Raw genomic sequence first — 13,125 nt, forward strand, 5'->3', positions numbered from 1 at the left:
ACAGAATTTTGCAACAGTAGTTACAAATAGAAAAGCAGCCATTTAATTTTTCTCAGGTTTATCTTACCCATCAGAGAAACATTTTGATTTCAAGGGGAAAAAAAAAGAATGCTTACCTATACCTGTACTTTTAATATTCAGTTAAGTGACATAAATAGCTTGTTTTCATTATAACATGCCTTCACAAATACAATTCAGTTTACTCAGGTAAATTCCATTTTTTAAAAGTTCATCTAGTGTTTATATTATAGGAACTACAAAACATAAGAATCTCCTAAAGGAAAAAATCAGCATAATGTGAAGGCAAAGAATTGGGTTTTTAAGTAAGATGGACATGGGTTTGAAACGCTAGCTGCATGCCACTGGGAAAGTTAGGGAATGATACCTTCTATTTTGCAGGGATATGGAATTAACTTTCTATCTGCAAATTACACATACACACAAAAGGTTGTAAACTAAATCAAATAAATTTAAAATAAATCAAATGGATAAAGAATTAAGAAAATGCAAGTTTATGGAATTAAAGGTACAGAAAGAATTTTAAGAGAATACAGAATAGAAAGGACTTTTGAGATTGCCACACCAACTCTATTTGCAGATGAGAGAACTAAAGCCCAGAGCTTAAATTATTTTCCCAAAGTCATGTAGGAACAGATATCAGGCTATATAATCTGAGTCTCCTGAGTCCCAGTTTGCTGTTCTTTCCAGAACACCACGCTATACCTCCTTTAACAACTCTGACTTTTAAGCAGGAAGACACCCTCAGAGAATCCATTCTCTTTAATGTTTTCCCAAAACCTTCCTTAGGAACTTTTCTCCTTACATCTTATTTAAATTACATACCTTTAAAATTACAAGCTGCAATAGAAAAATACATAGGCTTTGGCCTCAAATCTTCACTCTGTTTCTCATATCAACAAGTTACTTACTTTTCCAAACATTACTACTTGTTTTGCCGTAAGACTTAAATGGTAACACCTAAGCACTGAGCACAATGCATGGCACAGGGCAAGTATTCACTAATTGTTCATTTCTTTCCCTTCTTCATTTAAGGCCATGGTCTCTCATTTTCAGAAAAGAAAGTGAAAAACTATAACCAGGAGGGTAATTAAGTTGGAATGGAAGTTAGAAATAATAGGGACTATCACAACTAATTGCTCTACCAGTATTCCCTGAGGTGAAGTAGAAAGGAAATATAATGTTTGAGGCTAACACAATAAGGTCCTGTTTACAGAGAACTCAAATGCTAAACAGTATTTTCTCACGATAGATGTTTGAGACAGAGAACTATTACTCTACTGATTTCAGAATGGTAAATATATGAGAAAGATAGGAAAGTCCAGCTCAAATCAGCCTCTAAAAGAAGACAAAGACGCTTACGTCTATTAGAAATAATATAGGTATCCCCTGCTTTTTGAAAGTTCACTTTATGCCACTTTGTTTTTACAAAAGGCCTACACGAGTGCCTATTTTCGGTAACCAAGAGAAATCCAAAGAGGATTTTTGCTTTTACCAAGAAAAGGTGAAAAGCAAAAACAGCCTCAGCGTTTGTTCTGCAGCGGCTGTTACCGAAGCAGCAAGTACCCCAGCAGCACTGAGAGCAGCCCCGCCGAGTTCCTTCTCCAGGAACTACACTCATCAGGCCACATAGCTTTGAACTGTCTGTGAGCATCTGTGCTTTATCCCAATTTATTTTGAGCATCCATTATCAAGATGTGTCCTACAGTAACTGCTTCTTCGCTTTATGCTATTTTGGCTTATGAAAGGTTTCATAGGAACACGCTACTTTCAGATAGCGGGGGAAACCTGTACACAGCATTTAAATATTTATTTAATTTTTAAAAAGTACAACAAGCTACCAGAATTTACACTACTAAAATAAAAAGCAACTTTATCTGCATCATGTAATATCCTAAAAATAAACTTCTCCCTCCTTTGTCCTACCTGTCATGATCAATAAAGTGAGTTCTTTGATGGAGTGAAAGGGGTTTGATAAGGTACTGGCGGACCTGACATGTTTTGGGTTGAATTCTTGGAGTCACATATGCTTGAAGTGTGCCATACTGGCCTTCAATTGAGCGAATCTGAACACAAAAGAGGAAAGAAAATAAGAATAATCTGGCAACATAAAGGCTATCTTTAAAATGTTCAACACAAGCAAGCAGGCACTCAGACCGTAATCTCTTCTGTAATATGCTGAAGGAAATAAGGACATTCTATGAAACAAGAACTTTTTACCTCTACCGTAAAAGAAAATTTTAAAAGATTTTGGAAATCAAAAGCAAAATTAATCCATCTATGAAAGTCATCCCCACCACATATTTTTTAGGTCTGTCATTCCAAAAGACAGACATTTTCACACACCACCCTATCACATCTAAAAGTGTAGGTGTATAATATATTGTATAAGATTCACATAAAAAAAATGGTTAAAATGTAGACATTTTTGTTGAAGGGGTAAGTGGGTCAATAACTAATACTTCATTTTCTCAGAAATAGGGGTATTATAGCATATGGCTATTGTTATAAAAACCTACTGACAGAAAAAAAAATGTTTCCAAGAACTTAATTCTTGACTTTCTATGAAAATAGAGAAGCATACTCACAATTTACTTATGACATATTTGGATTAGGAAATTCTTTTTAAGCTATTTTGAATATGGCTAGTTGGACATCCTGAGAATTTAAAACACTTACAGAAAACCCTAATTCATGAAATTATGAAGACCTAATTTTAGGAGTTAGAAAGCAGTCAAGTTTCTCCCTCCTGTCCCTTTCAGCTCTTCTCTGTTCCAATTCATGAAGTGGATTGTAGTACCTGTTGTATTACAAAGGCAGCTTCTCTAATCTAACTGATACATCAGCTCATACTTTTCCTGGCATGTGAGGAAAAAAAATCAATGTTTTACCTAAATGGGAAACATAAATAAAAGTTTAAAGCAAGATTTTTTGCAAATTTTATACTGAAAATATTGTTCTGAATGGGAAGAGAGAAAAGATAAGGAAAAGAATAAAAATACAGAAGGAAAATAAAAAATCGATCTGATAAAGCTATATTTTAGGGTTTCTTTTTAAAGGGTAAGCTTACACTGGCACATAAATTTTTCCACAATAAGTTCACAATTAGTACAACACGGGGAATATAGCCAATATTTTATAATAACTGTAAATGCAGTATGAACTTCAAAAAAAGAATATAATTGTTCATAATATTAAGAAAAGTCATCATGCTTTCTCTGATTATATACTTCATATTCATTTTTTAAAAATCCACACAATGAAGAAAAATTAGGATTACATATAAGTAATCTGAAATCCTACCACCCAGAGATGATCATTATTGCTATTTTGATAGTCAACCTTTCTTTCATACATCTCTCTATGCAGATGTACAAAAATAAATGCATAACTTCACATGACTAAATTCTATTTATATCATAGACATCTTTGTTTTTATTTCTAATAACCAGATTTTTCCCTTATCTCTGCCTCTCCTAATACCATCACCTCCTTCCCACTCCCATCCCACCCATACCTTCCCCCTATTGTATGACCTATCATATCAGAGAGGTATGTTTCTTTTTATATATTTCTTCATATTATAGATAATATATATATATACATATGTAGGACTTTTATCTGCATTTTGTGTTTTTCATGGAATTTGCTCCATGTTAACAGGAATTGACCAACTCATTCTTTATTGCAGCTCTGCAATATTCTATGAAATGGATAAACAGCTATTTATTCAAACATTAAATTACTGAGTGTTCACTTTGGTTCAACTTTTCTACCTCTACAAACAATGCTGCAGTTAATTATATACATATCTGTATGTACAATACTGTGATTTTATTGCTATGAAATAGATTCCAACAAATGGGATTATAGCCTATTTTACCAAAGTAGCAATAAGAATTTTTATTTCCTTCAGCTATGATTGAGAGTGTCCTTTTCCTCATCCTGCCACCTGGTAATTCTGCTTTTTCAAAATTTTTGCCAATCTGTTAGACAAGTGGAAACTGATTTTTGTTATTTTGAGTTTCCCTAACTGATAATGAGGTAGAATATGTTCTTTTAATATTTGTTAGCTATTTTGATTCCCTCTTCTGTAAACTGCCTATCCACATTGGCCTATTTTCCTAATTGGGTAGTCTTTTTTTTTTTTAAGGAACAAGATTCTTTCTTTCTTTGGCTGCGTTGGGTCTTAGTTGTATGCGGGATGTTTCATTGCAGTGTGTGGGCTCAGAAGTTGTGGTGTGTGGGCTCTCTAGTTGTGGCATGTGGGCTCCAGAGTGCATGGCCTCAGTAGTTGCAGCACGCGGGCTCTCTAACTGTGGCACACAGGCTCAGTAGTTGCGGTGCACAGCCCTAGTTGCCCCATGGCATGTGGGATCTTAGTTCCCCAAACAGGGATTGAACCCGCGTCCCCTGCATTGGAAGGTGGATTCTTAACTACTGGACCACCCTGGGTAGTCTTTTTAAACAACTTATAGGCAGTCTTCATATTCTGATATTTACCCATTATCTGGAAGACAGCTTCTTTTTGAAAATAACTAGGTATTTAATTCATCTGAATTTATCTTTTATAATATATGGCATAAGAATCCACTTAATATTCTTCCAGATGGATGCCAGTTGTACCAATAGCAATTTTTTTTTTTAACATCTTTATTGGGGTATAATTGCTTTACAATGGTGTGTTAGTTTCTGCTTTATAACAAAGTGAATCAGTTATACATATACATATGTTCCCATATCTCTTCACTCTTGCGTCTCCCTCCCTCCCACCCTCCCTATCCCACCCCTCCAGGCTGTCACAAAGCACCAAGCCAATATCCCTGTGCCATGGCACAGTAATTTTTATTTTTTTAATTAATTAATTTATCTTTGGCTGCACTGGGTCTTAGTTGCTGTGGGTCTAACCACTGTGCCACCAGGGAAGTCCCACCAAAAGCAATTTTTAAATAAAAATAGTAATTTAATAGAATTTTCCCTATCTAAAAACGCTGGGCATTAAATTCCCATAAATATGTGCTGGGCTATATTTGTAAACTTTATTTTGTTGTGTGACCTATTTATTTAGGCCTTGTAAATACCCCACATTATTTTTATTATAGTAGTTTGATAGTACATTTTACCATAGGGCAAGATAAGTTCCACCTTTTCTCCTTTTTCATAGTTTTGTTGGCTCTTTTCAGGCATTTACTCTTTCCTCTGAACTTTAAAGTTATTGTATCCAATTTTAAAAAGGAACATAGGTTTTTAATATTTTTAGGCCTACTTCCTAATTTATTGGCACAATCTAGCTCAGTGAATGTAATCTAAATGTTTAATTAGGTTACATAAATATGCTGAAGTATATTCCTTTAGAACTTATACCAGTTTTCAATTTTTCTTTCAAAATACATGAAAGGGAACTTATACAGATGAAAATAAATTGTTTAGAAAAAAATTACATTTTAACTGGAACTTCCTTAACCAGATATGAAAAAGTTATTGTGCAATAGCATCTCTCTTGAGAAAAGCATACTCTGAGTTTCAGAACATCAGGAAACAGTTATAGTGCTTAATTTTTGGATCATAAACATATCAAAAATAATTTTTTTTTAAATTTCACACTAAAAATTAAATAACTAAAATAAACTTGTATGCTACAATCAGTATTTAATTATAAAAGTGATTATGTTAGTAAATTGCAAAAGGAAACTTCAAAGATTTTCCCTGGAATAGTTGGTAATGACATCACTGGAATGCAATCAGAAAAATCCAGATAATAGGAAAATATAGGGCAAACGCTCAGATACTTCAATAACCAAATTACCTTATTTGGACCATGATTGGATCAAACAAACAAAAAAAAACACTACACTAAACATTTGATAATACTAAGGAATTATTATTATTTTTCTTAGGTGTGATAACAGTATTGTGGTTACGTTTTTAAAAAGAGTTCTTATCGTGGAGATATGTATATGCATAACAGATTCACTTTGCTGTACACCTGAAACTAACACAACATTGTAAATCAACTATACCCTAATAAAAAATTTTTAAAAAATACAAATTTTACATAATCACTTAGAAAAAAGAGTTCTTATCTTTTAAACATATGTACTGAAATATTTACTAATAAAATTATAAAGTATTTTGTATTTGCTTCAAAATAATTTGGAATGGAGAGTGACAGCATAAACAGGATTGTCATGAGTTGATCATCGCCGAAACTGGAATCATTACTTTTATGTATGCTTGAAACTTTCCATAATAGAAAATTATAAAAAATATTTCCAGTTAAAGGAAATTTAGGATTGGTAATTTTAGAGAACGTGACTGGTTGAGTGCTAACAGAAAAGAGAGTGGTTTGGGCTGAATTAAAACCTAATAGGTCATTCAAAAGACATTATTCCAAAATGCTCATTTCAGGGAGAAATTTAATGCAAAGAAATGATATCATATGTTGCAAGATTTACCAAGGAAAAAAGAAAGTTCAAACTTTCAAGTAAAGGTAATCTCAAACAGTTTTACCTTGAGTTCCAGCCTCGTGGTATTTGCCTGGCACCGATAAGTGGCGAGAAGAAAGTTGTCATTTGACTAGGAAGAATTCAAAGTTGAGGAAAAGGATGAATCTATGTTTTTAACAATAACAACAGCACCAACAGTAATAATAATATTTATTTTTACTGAGCACCCATCATTTGGGTGGGACCATGCTATGAGCTTTATGCTTATTCCTACAAACAACCCTATGTGGTAAGTTTTAACAGATGAAGAAATTGAGGTTTGAAGGGTTAGGTAGATTTCCTAAATGCCAGTAATAACACTGGTATTCAAATTCGTATCTTTAAGACTCTAAAGCTCAGTGCTCTTTCCATATTAAATCTCTCCAATAACACTTTAAAATATTAATTGTTCTCCCAAAAATTTAACTGGCAGTGCAAACTCCTAATGTTTGTATTATAAAGGTAAAAACATCAATGTTCAGTGTTGAATGTATTTGATTTTCACACATACTTATAGACAACTGAGAAATATCTCATCTATGCATTCCCAGCAAAATTAGCATAGTGTCAGGTAGACTGTAGGCATTCAACACATTTGTTGAACAAAATTGGAGAGGTTACTTCAAGTATGATAACTTCTTAAAATTGAATAATAAACTACTAAAAACAGAAGAGTATATCTGTGTGCATGAATTGCAAAATCAGACAAAGCAACGTGAACTATTTGATATGAAATTTTCAGGCACTGCTATTTCCCTATTTTTAATAAATACTGAAGAAATAAAAAGAATGCTAATGTTAAAAAGAAAATTCAAATGTTTTAATTTCAAATCATTTAAACTCAGCAAACACAGAGGATCAGTCAACTTAAAAATAAATATACTTGTGTGTAATTAAAAACAAATGTTATATATTTAAGTATTTATGGATAAAATTATATATATTAATTAAAGGCGATAAAATGTCTGGAATTTGGTTTGGGATGGGGAGGGAGAAGGTAAAGAACATAAAACGAGACTGGCCATATGTTAAAGTTAGTGATGAGTACATGGAGGTTATTACAGTATTCTTTCTCCTTCTGTATATACTTGAAATCTCCATAAGATTTGTTTTTTAAGCCATCATTCTAGAAAATAGGTTTTAAATTAGTATGAAATACTCATTTCAAAGAATCCTGCAGTGATATAAACAGGTTAATCTTTCACTGTAACTTAGGAATTAAAGATCTGAAGTTCATACTAACTTGATTTTTTAAATCATCATAAAAATGTAGGTCTTAATCCTTTTATGTTTTATTCTCAAACAGGGATGACAAAGCACATATGATAAATAATACAACTGCCATAAAATCTCTTATCAAAAAAAAAAAAGCCTTACTCTGAAATTATTTTGAAAATTATTCCCTAATATAACTATCAACTTTGTTCTTTATCTACTCTTGTTATCCTTCCTTTTTTTTTTTTGTTGTTTTTTTTTTTTTGTTTTTTTTCGGTACGCGGGCCTCTCACTGTTGTGGTCTCTCCCGCTGCGGAGCACAGGCTCCAGACGCGCAGGCTAAGCGGCCATGGCTCACGGGCCCAGCCGCTCCGCGGCATGTGGGATCCTCCCAGACTGGGGCACGAACCCTTCCACCAGGGAAGCCCTATCCTTCCCTTTTTAATGCCAACTCCAGTCACCATTTCCTGCTCTGGCTGGCCTTCTCCAATGCAGCTGCTCCAGACCTTCTCTGAACCCTAACTTCTCTTCAGGAGCCACACCTAAGCTCTGAGACTGCTAGTCAGCCAGTACCATGCAGAAAGAAGTGATACAGTAAGCACGTCCAAAAGCTCTGATATGGTCTCATCCCAGGTACTTTGCACACAGTAAGTGTTCAATAAATGTCTGTTGAATGAAGGTTAAGCAAGAGTCAACAAGAAAAAGTGAGGAAAGACAGGCAGATGGAACAGATCATGTTTAAATGTAGGAATGTGTGAAGCTGTATAGCATTTTCAAGAAATTTTAAGAACTTCAGTTTGGCAGAAATCATGTGCATGGGAGGGAAGGTAGCAGCTGGTGAGAGATTAAGTTGGAGATGTAATCAAGAGCTGAATTACAGAAAGTTTTTTATGCTACAGTGAGGAATCTTGACCTACATGCAGCTCAGGAAATAGGGAATCTTTAAAAGGTTTTGAGAAAAGGAATGACACAGGGATGTTTGTCTTTTAGGAAGGCCTCTCTGGTGGCAGTGCACAGCATAGCCTGGAGGTGACAGGCAACACTGGAGGCACAGAAACTGGCAGACGAGGAGTTCAAGCAAAAGCATTATGAGGGCCTGGAAGATTAACAGAAGTGCAAATGAAGCAGAGTAGACGTAGAAGAGCAAGGAGGTAGAAATGACAAAAATTAGTGACTACAGCAGCACCCCCCCTTATCTGTGGTTTCACTTTTCAGGGTTTCAGTTACCCACGGTCGACTGTGGTCTGAAAATATTAAACAGAAAATTGCAGAAATAAGCAATTCATAAGTTTTAAATTGCACACCGTTCTGAGTAGTGTGATGAGAACCTGTGACATCCCATTCCATCCTGTCTGGGACATGAATCATCCCATATTCATGCTGTATATGCTACCCGCCCGTTAGCCACTTAGGAACCATCTCAGTTATCACATAGACCAACCTTCATGGTATTGCAGTGCTTGTGTCAAATAACCCATGTTTTACTTAATAACAGCTCCAAAGTGCAAAAATAGTGATGCTGAAAGAAACACCGTATCATACAGAGGTTCCGTACTATTCTGATTTCAGGCATCCATTGGGGATCTTGGAATGTATCTCCAGCAGAAAAAGAGGGAACTACTGTAACTGGATTTAACAGATCAGAGAGAGGAAGGAATTTAGGACAACACTCCAGTTTCTGGATTTTCTGAGGATAGGGAAAGAGAGTAGAAGCAGATTTTGAGGGAAGGGTTATGAAAGGAAATACAGAAGAAACATCAAACACTAGTAGCATTTACAGGCTTTATACAAAATGGCATAATGGAAATGAAAGCATTTGAAGAATTTTTTATATTTTTACTCACCTCAGAATCACAGCTGCTAAAGCTGACAACAGCAGAATTTTTATCCACATCTAGTAAATCTATTGGAACATCACTCTACAGTCAATATTAAAAGAAAAAAAAAGGTTTAGATGAAAAACTAAAAATTCTCACAACACATATTTTCTCTAAGGGTTCTCCTTAGCCCTAGTTTACGTTTGTCTCTAAATTTGACAGTATGAACTCTCTTAACTTGTATTTGATAATATGCACTTCTAGAAAATAAATATAATAAAGAATAAGAGTTATATTACAATGACCTATTTTTTTCTAATTTGGATTAATCAGATCACAGAATTTCATCTCTCATCACTCTCTTTAAAGTATACTCTTCCTACTTTTTTTTGTCAGTGCTAAAAATGTTACCATGGGCTGCAAATAATCATATGACTATTCTTGCTATATCAGTTCACTTTTATCATTTCTTACTTCACCTGTAACACAGAAAGGGGATAATTTTTGGTCTCCTCCAGAGAGGTAGCTTCTAGGACAATGCTGTTGCACTGTGTTCTGTGTGAATGGTGCTTCTGGAGTTGTTCAATGCAGTAGCCCTTGAGCTAGCATTACCTGAGAGACATTTCTGCCTCTAAGTTTTAATTAATAATCTGATCTCTCCCCCACATCTTTTAAAACTTTGTCTTCTTCCTCTTTATTCTTTTCTCATTTTCTGATGGGTTTTCCATCTTGCTTATTTTCCATTCATCCTACTATCATCCTTTTCCACTCCCTGAATATCTTCCAATTTAAAGAAAAAATAATTGTTAGGCACCCATACTCCAATGTAAAATAAAAATTTAAAAAAACTAATAATAAAAAAAAGAAAAAAGAATTAAATACATTGATAAATGGAGTTATACATTATTATCCCTAAGTTTCACCTTTTGAGATTATCTACCTAGAAACTGATGGTTAATGAGCAGGCTGTATTATTTTAGTAGTTGGAGCTTAAAAAAGGTTCTAATAAGGATATAAAATACTGGAGTTTTCTAAGTCACATCTCTGTTAAGATTCTCCTAAAGGCTAACCAGAGAACAAATCTTTAATGTCCTTTCTAGGTCTTCCTGAAACTTAAGTCCATTGGTCTTTTGTTTAATATGTACGGGATAAATAAAAAATAAAGACATAATTTAAATAATCTATGAGCCAACTGATTAGCTAATGCAAGATTAAGATAAACATTTAAAATCACCGTTTAAAAGTGTTCAATAATAATTAGTGCATATGACTTGTTTGCAAAATAGATCCAGCCATAAAACAAAGAAATTAGACATTTTGCTTACTTGTATTAAGACATTATCTATCGCCGTCTGAACCTCTAAGATAAGGCTGTAGCTGGCATCATCTTTATTTAATGTAAACTTGTCATTTACACTAAATGAAGGTACTGCTGATTTTGCTTTGCTTGATTGAGAAGACTGTTGATATTTCTCTCTTTCCTGTAGTACCTTATATTGCAGATGTTCCAACTCACTTCTAGAGGAAAATATATACAAATTTGTCACCTATAAGTATAAACATTTGAGATCCTTAGAATATTTACAAAAGTCTGAGACATTTACTGCTGCAAAATGCATTTTTATTGGTTGAGTTAGAACTATAACACTAATAGGAACAAAATTTTTACTTCTGTGACTGACCTAATGGTTCCACATTATTTAACTCTGATCTAAAAATTAAAACATCTACTCAGCCCCACACCAGCAATATTAATAAGGCATTGTAAGAATCAAGGCAGGCTGCAAATAATCAATCCTAATACATGAATCTGGTTACAGTCACATATAGCACTAATCAGAAAAGAAACTGATTGTTCTGGGGTAGAGGAACATATTAGATTTAATAAGAAGACACAGAACGTGTGAAATCAGTAAACATGTACCTTTCAGTAAGACATTAGGGGCAAAAGACAAAATAAGAAGGCTGCTGAGTATGAATATATTGGAGACCACAAGGATAATCACGAGCCAGAGGTACAGCTGAAGTTCTACCAAGTGCTGGAGATTGAACTGTGCAGGCATTGCTTAGAGCTGCTCCAGTTAAAGGGAAAGGAAATGAAGTAAATAGTAACTAGGGTAGAACAACATGAGGTTTAGCTACTAGCCCCAATTGAGGGGGAAAAGTCTGGGAAGGCGCTTGGAAGGGATTTGTGCACTAAACAAAAGAAAAGATTCATTCGCCCAAGAAATATTTACTGAGTGACTCTATGTACTTAGGATCCGGGTGCTGAATGAACAAAATAGACATAAGCTTCTCGTGAACGTACATTCCAGTGGAATCAGGAGGGGGCTGACTTGGTTATAAATATGAGGTATTGTACTGAGGACATGAGATAGTAGTGCATTAACTCTCCTTGGTGTCCTTGCTGCATGAACATTAGAGCTTTCTCTCTTGGTGACTTTGGTGAACTGGTTTGTGGTGAACTGGTGGTGTGGCTTTAGTGAACTAGTACTTGTGGCATTTGGTTGCCTCAAAAACTTCTGTAGCCATCAACTACCACCAAAAAAGGATCAGCCCTCACTCCTGAGGGCTGAGGGCTGAAGGGCTAGGGTAAGGAGAATAGTCATTAAAAGTTTCAGCGACTCCCACTTCTTCACTGTATGCAGCAATTTTCCTTGAGGCCATTTTCACAGGACTTGTCAAATTGAACAGGTCATGAAAGCAATCCCTGTGTCTAAGAGAGTCAACATTACTCATTTCCAGTAAGAAAACTTATAAACCAAAGTTACAGACTCAGAAGGGTCCACAAGAGCAGTAAACATGAGAATTAATGAGGAACAGAGCCATCTGTGTTGGTTTCTTTCTAATGTCTATGAAAACAAACAAACAAAAAAAACACTGTAACTGTTTATAATAAATGAATGAAAAAATACAATTCTTGAGCTAAGAAAAAAACAACATAGAATAAAACATATAAAAAGTGTATTTCTAACTCCAAAATATTAATCAGCACTTACTGCTAATTTTCTCAAACTGATAAGCTTTTATTTAAAAAGGTCATAAACTAATTAAATGTATAATTCCTTCCAATAAAATATACTGCATTTATAAATAAGAAAAAAACAACAATCACACACTTTATGAATTGAAAAAAAAAAAGAAGCAAACAAAAATCCAAAATTACCGTAACGAAGAAATTTTATTCTGCATCTCCTGATTAATTTTTAGTTCTTCTCCCGGTCCACTTTCCTTATGAATAGGCTCTGTTGTCAGACCTGTAACCCAGCCTGCAGAGATGAATTACAATCGTGCACCATTAAGTGCTGCTAGTGTTAAAAGAAACCCAAGATACATGCCCCTGTGTCCACCAACATCAACCTCACTTAGTCTTGGACTTATTCCTTTTCAAACAACAAGACAAAACAAAACGCAAAAGAAATCAAGCTAGAAGATATTCAAACCATAAAGAAATTACTTTGGATACCATTTTTGTTTTGCCTGAAATACTGTAATACTACGATTAAGGAAATCTTTCGCTTCTCAATTTAAAGTTTTAGTTTTCAAGTATGGAATAAGTCAACACATTCTAGGCAAATGCCAAAAACAGC

General features: G+C 34.4%; 1 protein-coding gene across 3 annotated transcripts in view; it reads right to left on the bottom strand.

Annotated features, from left to right (window-relative positions):
- BBS7 (Bardet-Biedl syndrome 7) overlaps positions 1-13,125 on the bottom strand; it is a 44,320-nt gene that overhangs the window by 8,106 nt on the left and 23,089 nt on the right. For all 3 annotated transcript variants that reach the window (XM_027103626.1, XM_027103627.1, XM_027103624.1), the window contains 5 exons: positions 12,702-12,804; positions 10,861-11,053; positions 9,563-9,637; positions 6,529-6,594; positions 1,945-2,084 (listed from right to left, as the gene is read on the bottom strand). In XM_027103626.1, the coding sequence (XP_026959427.1) occupies positions 1,945-2,084; positions 6,529-6,594; positions 9,563-9,637; positions 10,861-11,053; positions 12,702-12,804 (577 nt within the window). The remainder of the gene's footprint in view (positions 1-1,944; positions 2,085-6,528; positions 6,595-9,562; positions 9,638-10,860; positions 11,054-12,701; positions 12,805-13,125) is intronic.

This window comes from Aethalodelphis obliquidens, unplaced genomic scaffold (genome assembly GCF_003676395.1).
Source record: "Aethalodelphis obliquidens isolate GAN/ISIS:26980383/991018 unplaced genomic scaffold, ASM367639v1 scaffold6, whole genome shotgun sequence".
NCBI classification, from domain to species: Eukaryota; Metazoa; Chordata; class Mammalia; order Artiodactyla; family Delphinidae; genus Aethalodelphis; species Aethalodelphis obliquidens.